We start from the raw sequence: 12943 nt of genomic DNA, 5'->3' as shown, positions 1-12943 counted from the left end.
TATCACATCTGGAACATGATGGGGGGAAAGGGTCAGTTAGACATGACCTGCCCTCCAGAAATGCACAATCTGATGTGTGTGGCAAAAGCTTCAAGAAACAACTTGGATATAGTGCTAGAGGGAGGCCTTGGGGCTGTGGGAGCCCAGCCTGGAGACCAGGGAAGAATTCCTGGAGGATGTGATGCTGAGGCATTCCCCAGGCAGACAGGATGGGAAATGGCAGTCTAGGCAGCAAGAAGGGCATGGGCAAATGCCCCGGTATCAGCCTGGCCTATGCTGGTCCACAACTGGTAACCTTGAATCCTCTGAGCCCCCTGGCACATGGGGTAATGTCTTGACGGGGGAGATAACTGGCCCAGCCCCAGGCCCACAGCTCACTGCTTTTCCATTGCTTGCTAGTCCCTGGGATGAGCTGAGGGTTTTCCCGAGGCTCTGGTGTGACCATCCGCCCCCTGCACGCAGGCCGCTGGAGTAACATGTACAAGCTGCCCTACAACTGGATCGGCACGGGCCACGTGGTGTACCAGGGCGCCTTCTACTACAACCGCGCCTTCACCAAGAACATCATCAAGTATGACCTGCGGCAGCGCTTCGTGGCCTCCTGGGCGCTGCTGCCGGACGTGGTGTATGAGGACACCACGCCCTGGAAGTGGCGTGGCCACTCGGACATCGACTTCGCCGTGGACGAGAGTGGCCTGTGGGTCATCTACCCCGCTGTGGATGACCGCGACGAGGCGCAGTCCGAGGTGATCGTGCTGAGCCGCCTGGACCCCGGCGACCTGTCAGTGCAGCGCGAGACCACGTGGAAGACGCGGCTGCGGCGGAACTCCTACGGGAACTGCTTCCTGGTGTGCGGCATCCTGTACGCCGTGGACACGTACAACCAGCAGGAGGGCCACGTGGCCTACGCCTTCGACACGCACACGGGCACTGATGCCCGCCTGCAGCTGCCCTTCCTCAATGAGCACGCCTACACCACCCAGATCGACTACAACCCCAAGGAGCGGGTGCTCTACGCCTGGGATAACGGCCACCAGCTCACCTACACCCTCCACTTCGTGATCTGAGTGGGGACCTGGGGTCACAGGAGAGGAGTGGCCATGGGCATGGGGGCTCCCCACAGCGACTCCTGCAAGGGACTCCCTCAGCAAATATTTACTGGGGGCCAGGCCCAGGGCTAGGTGCTAGGCAGGTGGCTTAGCAAGGATCAGCCTTCTTTAGCACCCAGTGAAGTAATAATCGCTCCCACCTGCAGAATATTGTCAAGAGCTTCACCTGCACTAACCTGCTTAATCTTGACCCCCTTGGAGGTAGGGACAGTTAAGCCCATTTAACAGATGAGGAGACTGAGGCCTCAGTCTGGATCAGGCTAGCCCACTTTACAGATAAGACCTGACCATGCTCTCCCCTACCTCCAACCCTCTCCCTTCTCGCCTGGTTTTTCTTGTCCTCTCAAGTCTGTCTCCCTACCCAGGGGCTACTCGAAACCTTTGGAACCAACACACTAGTGTTGGGTGGAGGCCAGCTCTGCATGCCATCCCAGGGCCCTGTTCTGACTGAGCTGCTGGTGGCCCTGGGGCTTTGGGCCCTTTGGCTGATGTCCTTGCTCCTTGCCTTTGGCCAGCCCCCCATCCCCACCCGCTGTCTGACCGCATTCCAAACCTCCACAGTCACCCAGCCACTGAACAGAAACCACACCCCAAGAAAAAAATACCAGCCCCCCTTCCAAGACCCCCTCCCTCTGTACTCATTTTTATTTTCTCTTATTCTTCATCAGTGCTGTCATTTGTTTCTGAGGCAGCAGCTGAGAAGGCTGCAGGCAGCTGCCTGCCACCGCAACTCTACCAGAGTGGGGAACTGGGCCAGGCCCTGGGGCTCCCTCTCCACCCAGGAGTGCTGGCTCCAGCCACATACCCAGGCTGTGGGACCTCTCCCCACTACCTCCCAGAGCCTTTGGGCCGGGGTCCACCTTGTCCTTTCTCTTTGGACTTTTTAACCCACAACCTGTGTTCACTCAGGGATACTCCAGGTCTGCCGTGAGCAAGACCCTAAGCCTGAGGCTGGGCAGTACCAGGGTGAAACCGGTTTCCTTTTCCTTGGCAGTCCTAACCTGGTCTTTAGGTGAGCTGGCCTGGGAGACGGCGGGGAGGCTGAGATCTGGGCAGCCAGCACAGAGGAGGTTTTGGACCTTCTGGTGGCAGGGAAGAGCCAGGGGGTGAAAGCTGGGAGGGAAGGAGAAAGGGGTCTGTGGGTCAGGCTTTTCCTGGCTTCAGAGATATTGAGGCCAGGGTGCCCGGAGTCCAACTTGGGGCTGAAAATGCAAAGGTGGGCTCCCCTGAGCCTCAGTCCCAGGCAACCCAGGGGATCAGACCTTCAGGTCTGTCCCTATCTGCTTTGAACAACATTTTTAGAGCTGGAAGAAGTTCTCAGCCTGACTCCTTGCATCAACAAAGGAGAAAGGGCACAGGGCCACTCTGGGAACGGGACATAGCCGACCTCCTTCCAGAAGGGCTTTGTCCAAATCCTTTATCCTACAGGCTTGGAGGCAGCTATGCTGTAGACCCCCTGGCACCCAAGCCATACTAACACGTTTGAAGGGTATTTACAGCTGATCTCGACACAACCCCGGACCCTGCTGCTCTCATTCAGTCCCCATGCCAGCTCCCAGGTGTCTGTATATATGAACACCCAGCTGCCACGTTGGGAAATTCAGCTGCATACCCTGGAGTGTAAGGAAATGCATTTTGTGCAGAATACACTTCTTTCAGACATTGTCAGGTGACGTTATTTTGTTTAAGCTGTAACTCACCCCCAAAATAAAGGGGAATGATGACGCCCAGCTGAGCCAGGCCTGACTCATAGTAGCGGACTCATCCAGGCGCCCCCACCCAGTGGAACTCCAAGGGCTGAGCATACAGACTCTTTGGGGGCTGCAAGTCCTGGGTGTGGGTCTTAGAAGACTCAGTGCTTTGTGATATCACAGCCCAACCATGTGAGAAGTGTTCAGGCTCCTCTCTTCCCATTAGTCTTAGAAAAGGGAAAGTTAAAATGGACTGATGTTGAAAAAAGACAAGCAGAATGGTTTTCTCGGGGACAGGATGCTGGTTGCAGCCTCTAAACATTCACTGATCCCCTTCTGCTTTCAGGTCCTTGTATGTGGGTTACATTGTAGGTACAGTTATTTTTCTCATTTTACAGATAGTCAGACTGGCACCCAGAGAAGTTAAGTGGAGGCAGTTAAGTGGAAAGCAAGGTTTCCAAATCAGGTAATATAACATGAACATCAACAGTGGACTAAGAAAGGCATGTACATCTTCACAACAGTGGAAGGTATATACTCTGTGTGTGCCCATTTTACAGATGGGAAAACTGAGGTGAAGGGACTTACCAAGCAAGCAGTTTACTCTGTAGCAGAGTCAGGTTTTCACGGCTGGTTAGTACGTGTTTTCTGTCAATTGTATATTTCTCTTGCAGCAGCTCCAGAATAGTGCTCGTTTCCTTTAGACCAGTGTAGCCAAGCCATGAATTGCATCTTCACAGGAGAAGGCGATGGCATCCCACTCCACTCCAGTACTCTTGCCTGGAAAATCCCATGGACAGAGGAGCCTGGTGGGCCTGCAGTCCATGGGGTCGCTGAGAGTTGGACATGACTCAATGACTTCACTTTCACTTTTCACTTTCATGCATGGAGAAGGAAATGGCAACCCACTCCAGTGTTCTTGCCTGGAGAATCCCAGGGATGGGGGAGCCTGGTTGGCTGCCGTCTATGGGGTCGCACAGAGTCAGACACAACTGAAGCAACTTAGCAGCAGTAGCAGCAGGAGACCCAAGAAGGAGGTTGGGGTCCACTCATAAAGAGCCTTGAATGCCAAACCAAAGAGTGACTCCCTCCAATCACATTTGGAACGAAGTCGAGTATAAAGGAGAGGAAAGGAAATTCTAAGACAATTGGATTTTGTCCTATCAGTGATGGGAGGCAGGGGAGAGCTTTTGTTGTGGGATTTACTACATTTGACAGCAGGTACTTAAAGGAGAGAGCCAGCTTTTCCTGCCGACCTCAGCTGTGAAGGCAAAGGAAGCCATCTCCGGTATTTCTGAACAACATGATACAGGAAGGGGCTTTGACTGCTACCTTTGATTCCTCATGAGAGAGTTCTAGGCCTTAATATTTAATTTGCTCTGTCTGGGGAGAAAAGAAGGAGGCCTCTGCCTTGGGAGGCAGACCTAAAAGTAAGGCTCGGGGGGTGGGATGGGGTTTCCTGGGAATGACTTGAGGACTTCTGAAAGCCAGTTTGTTCTAAAGCATCTTTTCCTCCTTGACAACATTGGAAACCACTCTGGTGACAGGACACAGCCCAGGATGGTTGTCAGGGAGCCCTGGGTAAGGAAGGGTTGGGAAGTCCTAGGTTCGAATCCAGCTGTGCTTCTCACAGGCTTCACATTTGGGCAGGTAGGGACTGTTAGAGTGGACAGATGTCAACTCCTTTTTATGGCTGAAGACTTGCAGTTTAGTGAGGACACAGGGCAGCTGAGGGCCCAAGCAGTACCCTCCTAGAGCTAGAAGGCACCTTTACTTACAGTATCACTAATCCACCCAGGAACCCCACGGTTGGCATTACTTTCCCCATTACAGGGGATGAACCTCAAGTTCAAAAAGGTTAAGCAACCTGCTCAGGGTCACGAATCTAACAAGAAGTATAGTCAAGAGTTGAACCAGGTCTGTTTTTACACCAAAGCCCAAAACTAACTGTTGTTAAGAATTTTATAACCAGTCAGTTTTTTTTTTGCTTTGGCTACTGGGAAGCTTAAAGTCAAACTTGAGATTATTTTTAACAGTCATTGTACTGAGTCTCCTACTGGACTCTGGCCTCATTCTAGCTTTTTGCTTTTGCCTTTACCCTGATCTCTTTACTATATTGTATTTTATCTATTTTTGTAAATTGCCACAGTATCTTTTTTTGCACCAAGGTGGACTGTACCGAAATAAATACATGATCAAAAGTTTGATTTATAAGTCTTGATTAAATGTTATCATCTGCATCCTTACCATAACACAGACATTTAATAACTTTAAAACAATACTTAGTTTGTTATGAGAATTGGCCTTGTTACTGGAAACTGATCTGGAAAATGAACTAGGGCAGAAGAACCCAAGTCAGACTGAAAACCAGGCCCCTCCCAGGGTAGAGGAGAAGCAAGCCATTCCCAAAGGTGCAGACATCACCTTGCAGCCCCACCTTTAGCTGCAGAGAGAGAGAATCTCAGATCAGGGGACATGGGGCTGAAGGGAAGGTAAGAACAGAAAGAAATGTTTTCCTGGGAAAAAGACAGTATTGTGGAATCGGGGAGGGGGGCCTTGAGCATCACGGAGGGATGTTTCTCAAACTTCAGTCATTCAAGTGACTTTTGTCACATTTCCCTTTACCATCTTCAGTATGCTTTACTGTTTCTTTTTTCGATCATTTCATTCTTTTTACTAATTTTATTTCAAAGGGAAGCTTTATAAGCTGTTAGCAAAAATGAAAACAAAAAAAATCTTAAAAAAATTTTTTAGAGATGAACTTTCTTACAATAGTATAAGATAGCCAGTGACCACAAACACTAGATGATCAGAATGTGATGCTGAGAACACGCAGTCTCGCTGGACACCATGCCTGTGAAACAGGCCCAAGGTCTTTGTGTAAAAAGGAAGGTTAGCAAATGTTCAGGGGATGTAAAGGGCAAATGAGCAGAATGTGGACATGTCCTTGATGTAATCAGAAGGATGAGACTGAAAGAGAATAGCTTCTCCCATATGACTTAATGGGCCTTCACATGGTGCCTTAGGTACCTCCAAGGAGCAATCAAACCACCGATGAGTGACTTGGATTTAGACTGGCTTCCCAAACACACATATACATGCACTTGTTCAGCCCAGTCCCCGCAGGACAGACAAGTCAGAAGCACAGTGCCACTCCTGCCACAGCAGAGGCTGACGGGGACATGTCCCTGTCACCACTCAGACCCCACTGGGGCTGATCCTAATCTCAAGCAAGCCAAACATGGCTGGGTTTTAGGGAATCTGGACCATGACCTCCCACTCTGGCTCCTCACCAGCACCAGTCCCATCTGTTCTCCACCCCATCCTCCCCCAACTTTGCATCAGCTTTGCATTACTCTGCCCAGGACAGTGGTCCCTGCACCTGTGCATGGCCGCCTCCCTCTGTTATTCAAGCCTCAGCTTCCCCAGGGACACTGTCCCTCAATGCTGAGTCTAAAGTTGTCCCCATCACAAACTTCCTTGTATCTTCACTAGCAGGTATTTATTAGTTTTCCTTCTTCAGGCCTGTCTCCTGTCCCTGGAGTCTGAGTTCTATGAAAGCAGAACTTGCTCTCTTCTTGTTGATCAGCACCCAGGAGACCCCAACAAATGTCTGCAAATAACTGAGTGATCTGTCTCAGAACCTAGAGTCAGGTTCCAGGCAGGAATCTCTAGAGTGTAATCTCAGATCATTAAGGTTGGAGAGCAGATGGGATATTTCCAGTAATTTTCTCCATCCTGAAGTTCTATGAAAATGAGAAAACCCATCTTCAGGGAAAAAATGCCTACCTAAACCCTCCACCCTGGTCTGCAGCCAGACACTTGGCCAGTAAAGAAAGCTGTGCTGTTTCTGTCGTCTGTGGCAACAACACTCTCACATGCCAGATGCGCAGCTCTGAACCCCAGTTCAGTGTTCAGGGCAGCTCAGTGGCCCACAGAAGCCAGAGACTGTAGAGCTTGGGGGGCTTGGGGGCCAGACTGACTTATCTGTGACCCTTACCAGCTTGCCTGACAGCATCACCCACCAGAAAACGAGTGACAAGTCTTGTGCTGTTTTATAAACCCTGAGCATGATGTCCAGTACACCATGGGCATTCAGGAGGCAGTAACTCCTGTTAGCATTGTGACCAGTTAATTCCCTGCTCAGAGGATCTGCCAGCTCTTCCAGCAGAGAGCTGTGGAATATCCAATGTGATTGATGCTTGTGTGCCAGCCTTGGGGGCACCAAGCTGAGCAGGTCTCACTCCTCCCCTTGGGAACCTGCTGAGAGGTACGGAAGCCTTTCGTAGACACATCCACATGGTGTTCTTGGTGCTTGGAGAACCAAGAGTCTTTAGGGGCTCCCTGTGCCTTACCAAGGAGTGGGGGCTGCTCCTGGAGCCAGGGAGGTGCCAACACCTCCCAGCCTACCTCCCGGTCAGAGAGTGAAGAGCCTCTTCTGGTCCTTTTATGATGCTCTCCTCAAAAGGGATGACCTTCTCCTGCCCTCTAGATTTTCTCACTAGGGCTACAGGCCCTAGAATTTCCCCTTCACTGAGTGGGGAAGGAAGAAATAACAATAACTGTCTATAGGAACTCCGCCATCCAGGTGTGTGCTCCATGCTAGGCTCAGTTGCCGAGTCTACAGCGTCGTCTCATTGAATCCTCCCAGTGACCCCACAGAACAGGTACTTTTGCTGTCCACGCTTCACAGATGGGGAGACTGGGGCACCAACTGCTGTGTAAACTGTTCAAGGTCACACAGCCGTGAGGACCGAGCTGCAGCACCACCCTCTCAAAACACCATGCCGGAGGTTCTCGCACCCAGCTCCCAGGGCTTCTCTGGTGGTCCAGTGGCTAAGACTCTGTGCTACCAATGCAGCGACCTGGGTTCGATCCTTGGCCAGGGAGCGAGATTCTACATGCCACAACTGAAAGATCTTCAAAGATCCTGCATGACCCAAATAAGAGCTGGCACAGCCAAATAAATATAAATATATACATACATAAAAAGCTTTGAGAAAAAAAATCCAGCTCCCATCAGAATCACTGCTGGTGTCCAGGTGCCACCCCAGACAATGATCCCTGGGGGCGAGGACTGAGACCTGCCCAGAAGATCGTGCCATGGGGGTTGGAGGCCCCCTTGCCCTTCACTCTCCCATTGCTCAGAAGGGGCACCCCAGGAGTGATGGGGTGGATCTGTCAGATGCCAGGCTGCACCTATGAAAGCACCCTCCTCCTGGCTGCCCCAGAAGAACAGCAGAGGGAGCAGGCCTTAGCCTGGCGTGTGGGCCATTTCTCCCCAACGGGGCGACTATGAGTGGGGGTGGGGTTCCTAGGGCCCAGAGCACAAAGACACCCCCTGCCCCAGGCAGTGCCCAGACGCTACCCTACCCACCGGGTCCAGTCTGAATTCTGCCCACATCTGGGGCCAGTCCCTCGAGCCCCTACATTCCAACAGGGACTCTGTGAGGCAGAACAGACAGGGCTTTCAGGATGCATGCCTGCCAGGGGGTATGAATTATTACCGAGAATTATCTGCCATGAGCTCAGGGTGCCATTTCACGTGCCAAAGGTTGGCTGCCCTGCCCTGGCCCTGGCTGCTTGGCTCCGGGGCCCTCATTCCAACTGTGCAAGGACAGAAACTTTATTCTCTCCCATGGCAAGAGGCCTCCGCCCCTCACCATCTGTGCAGCACCCCCTCAGCGATCCCCCCGCCCCCACCCAAGGGCCAGGGCCCCCCTTCTCCATGGCTCAACACAGAGCAGATTAGATAGGGTGATTCCAAAGACAAGTTTCCCAGGTTTCTTTAAGCCAGGGATTTTATTGACAGGGAAAGTCACTGTTACCAAAATGTCCCATCCCAACCTGGCCTGGCTTTTTTGCACGAGGCCTTGATGGACTTGAACAGCTGCTGCAGCTGCAACAATCTTCTAGTGGAAGGACCCATGGCTGTGGGGGCCAGACAGCCCTGATTTGAATCTCAATTTGCCACCTACCACCTACCACCTGCAGAACGTGGGCACTCTACCTGAAATCTCTGTTCTCAATTTCCTCATCTTTAAAATGGGAGCGACAACCTCGATCTTCACAACCAGGAATGTTGCGAGGTTGAAATGAGCTAATGGACATGCAAAAGCACTAAGTGGGAACACAGAGGGTGTACGACAGGGCGAAGCACGGTGCACCATGAAGAACCTCAAAGACTGACTTGGGGCATCACTCTAGGTCTGATCACGTGAGTTGTCAACAAATGCAAGCATATCCTCAAAAGTGATTGTCTTCCTTGCCTTCTCTAACAGGAGAGTGGGGAGGGCACATTTCTTTCATCCAGTGAGCCCACTTGGATTGACTGGCAGTAGTCATGTATGGGAGCTGCCCACCTGGCAGGACAGTGGGAGGACAGTGAAGGATTAGCAGGGTTTGCCATGAGAATAAGAAGTCTATATGCTACGTTTGCTGTCTCTGTTATGGAACAAGGTCTAAATAAAACTCCTCACTATTTTTGCTTGGATTTGTGTAACAGCTTCTACATTGATCTTTGTGCTTGTTGTCCCTTCCCACCCTCTGATCTTCAACTTCAGTTGCTAGAGTGAATTTTCTAAAATGAAAAGCTGACCATTTCACCCTATTACCTGTCACTGTCCCATGGCTCCTCCCATTGCTCTAAGGATCCCAGGGGTGACTTTCAAGGCCTCCATTCACTTTCCCAGCCCCACCCATAGCCACTCACTTCCAAATATCCCAACTGGAAGCCCCATCGACCTGCAGGCCTTCAAGAGCCGAGATGTGAGGATCCAAGGCAGCTTGGAAAATCAAACCCAAACCCTGTACCCAGACTCACAAGACCAGGTTGAGATCAGAGGGGCAGCCAGAGATTTCACTGCATTTGCCAACAGTGAGTTTAACAAACCGGAGGGAGCTGGTAAACTTCCAATGAACCCTGAAGTGCAGTTTAGCAAAGCGGTCACCTGCTCACCCCTAACCACACTGATGGGATTAGTTCTGCGTCACTCCTGCAGAGGGGAATTTACATGGCCCTCTTTTCCTGATTGCCCCTTCCAAGACAAATCTTGGCAGCCAGACACAGGGTGGAGGCTTCCAGGCACCGCTGTAGCCAGAGATTTCTAGTCCAGGATCCAGGCATGTATGAGGACCCTTATCCCACAGGAGGCCATTGAGGTTCCTCCTCATTCCTTCTCAGTCCTTGCTATTCCCCTAAAGGCAATCAGATATTTTAGTCTTTCAGTTTCACAAGATCCCACCTGCTCTGGTCAGGTGCAGAGATGAGCCTTGGTGATTCAGCGATGGTGCAACGCGAAAGTATTCAATGGACATTGTCAACGAGCTGGACAGGAAGGGTTGATGGTCAGGAAGCATAACCCACACCACATGGCTGAGGAATGAGGAACTCAAAAGCAAATCTACATTTGTTTCTAAAAGATTGGGATGTTCACTGAAATACTAGGGAAGAGTCTAGACTTGCTCAACAGGCAAGTATATGAATGAGTTCCTTGAGGGAAAATAGCTTCTTTAAAGAAAAGAATCCAAACAGGTTTGTTTTTTCTTTTTTCTCTTGAACTTTTTAACTTTGAAATAATAACAAAGTTATGGAAAAGCTACAAGAATAACACAAATAACTCCTAAATACTTTCCCCCTGGATTCACCATTTATTCATATTTTGTGACATTTGCTTTCTCATTCTCTCAATAGAGAGCTTTTTTTTGGACATTTGAGGGTGAGATATGATGCCCCTTTTCCCCTAAATATGAACATTCACATAACCACAGCACAATTAGAAAAATCAGGAATTTTAGCATTATACAATATTATACCTAATCTCGAACTTCCTTGGTGGCTCAGACAGTAAAACGTCTGCCTACAATGTGGGAGGCCCGGGTTCAATCCCTGGGTCAGGAAGATCCCCTGGAGAAGGAAATGGCAACCCACTCCAGTACTCTGGAAAATCCCATGGATGGAGGATGGGACCCTGGTAGGCTATAGTCCATGGGGTAGCAAAGAGCTGGACATGACTGACCGACTTCACCTTCACTTTTCTTTCACTTTTTCATACCGAATCTACAGATCTTATACAAATTTGGTGATGCTTAGAGCAATTTTTCTCCAGATAGAGATCCAATCCAGAATAACACATCACATGTAAATCTCCCTTAATTCTGGAACGGGTCTCCAGCCTTTTTTGTTTTCCATAACATTACTATTTTTGAAGAGTACAGGTCATTTATTTTGTAAAACATTCCTGGACTTTGATTTGTCAAATATTTCCTCATGATTAGTTCCAGGCTATGCATTTGGGGCAGAGATACCACAGCACTGATACTGTATCTTTCTCAGCACATCCTATTGAGAAGCATGCATGCTCAGCCACTCTCTGCAACCCTGTGGAGTGCAGTCAGCCAGGCTCCTCTGTCCATGGGATTCTGCAGGGAAGAACACTGGAGTGGGTTGCCATGCCCTCCTCTACGGGACCTTCCCCACCCAGGGTTCAAACCTGCATCTCCTTCATCTCCTGTATTGGCAAGTGGATTCTTGCCACCTCGGAAGCCACCTAGGAAGCCCCATATTAAGAAGCACTTCAAGTCCATTTGCCCTATTAGTGGTGATGGTTATCTTAATCACTTGATTAAGGTGGTGTCTACCAATTTTACCTACTGTACAATTACGATGTTCTCTTTATAATTAATAAGTAATTTGTGGGGGAGTATTTTGAGACTATATAAATATTTGATTTCTCATCAAACTTTCACCCTCTTAGCATCTTTATTTCTATCTATTTTAATTTCTCAGATGATTGCAAAATTGTGACAATTTCTATTGTTATGACTCAGCATTCTACTGTAAAGAAGAGTCTACAGTTATAGAAACATACAGGGGATGGTGAGGGCATAAATTCTTATCTTATTCAGTGGGTTATAATTCATCATTATTGTTATTTGCTTGATAATCGAATTGTTGCAGATGTGGCCAGTGAGGACTCATTTAAGGTGGCACTGTGCCATTTTGATGTGTCTCTCATATTCATTGAGCAATTCCCTATTTTCTGGCGCAAGACGATGCTCTAGACTCATCCTATATTTTCTCTGGTCTCATGTAGGAACCAGCCATTTCTTCTAGGAGCTCTGGTTCCCCTGTGGAGGATGATACTATGGTACTTAGAAGGTAGGAGCTGGGCACAGCTGGGCTCACTGTCGATCTTCTCAGTGGATACAACTAGGAAATGCATACATATATAAATATAAATCCAAGAGTTCATACTGATGCCTCAGTTCCAGTCATTTCCTATTTGTACGTCTCTTCTACAACAGTAAGCAACCTGACTCTCAACATGCTTAATACATTTCACCTTTTACTCAATCTGCCAGTACACAGAGACTAGTTTCCGAATTAGTCACTGTGAAAAACAAGACCATTAGGTAAAGTTCAGTATTTGTTTGCAGTTCTTTTTATCTTTAAACTGAGAGCGTATATCAAAGTTGTGTGTTCAAAAGCTACTTGGGGTGCTTGCTTCAGCAGCACAGACACTAAAATTAGAACAATATGGAGATTAGCGTGTCTCCTGCATAAGGATGACCCCAAAATTGCTACTTGAATTAGTCCTTTTCCACTTCAGTGTGGTTTGTTATTCATTTGAAACATAATTCAATAAATTATAAATACAGAGATATTTCACTTGAGATTTTTCCTATGGCTTGTTTCAGTTCTCTTATGAATAACATAACTAAATTTTCTTTTCTCCACTTTTTTTAAGCTTGTCTTATTGCTTTTGTTTCAATAAAGGAAATTAACTCTTTTACAGCAGTGAAAGCTAATTTATCCGGACTTTTGCCTGACATTTTTTGTTATTTCTTTGATATGGATGGGAGAGAGTCAGGAGCCCCTCCTCGTATCTGCCAGAACCCAGCACCTGGTCTGGAGCATAAGAATGCTCAGCAGACATTTGTGGAATGTTGGCTGGAGGCTTAACAAGTGACTTCCCCTTGTACCTGGATAGATAGACCCAGGGTCTTGACCTTATGATAATTATAACGATGATTATCACAGTAGTTACCATTAAGTTGAATAATTATGAAAAGTCTTAGCAAAGGGCATGGATGAGGTAATCACTGATTACATTGCACCTGCTATTAAGCACTAAGAACCTG

At 48.7% G+C, this 12943-nt stretch overlaps 1 protein-coding gene and 1 non-coding gene across 2 annotated transcripts in view; both read left to right on the top strand.

Annotated features, from left to right (window-relative positions):
- OLFML2A (olfactomedin like 2A) overlaps positions 1 to 5001 on the top strand; it is a 28712-nt gene extending 23711 nt beyond the window's left edge. Inside the window, exon 8 of the mRNA XM_069580129.1 lies at positions 463 to 5001. Within this exon, the coding sequence (XP_069436230.1) occupies positions 463 to 1067 (605 nt within the window). The 3' untranslated portion in view covers positions 1068 to 5001. The remainder of the gene's footprint in view (positions 1 to 462) is intronic.
- Positions 5002 to 12298: 7297 nt separating this feature from the next.
- Positions 12299 to 12403, top strand: LOC138438437 (U6 spliceosomal RNA). The gene has a single exon (XR_011256370.1). It is a non-coding gene; the product is annotated as a U6 spliceosomal RNA (small nuclear RNA).
- The last annotated feature ends 540 nt before the right edge of the window (positions 12404 to 12943 follow it).

This window comes from Ovis canadensis, chromosome 3, assembly GCF_042477335.2.
Source record: "Ovis canadensis isolate MfBH-ARS-UI-01 breed Bighorn chromosome 3, ARS-UI_OviCan_v2, whole genome shotgun sequence".
Classification (NCBI taxonomy): domain Eukaryota; kingdom Metazoa; phylum Chordata; class Mammalia; order Artiodactyla; family Bovidae; genus Ovis; species Ovis canadensis.
Note: the sequence above shows the minus strand (reverse complement) of the source record. Positions and strands in the feature narration are given on the sequence as shown.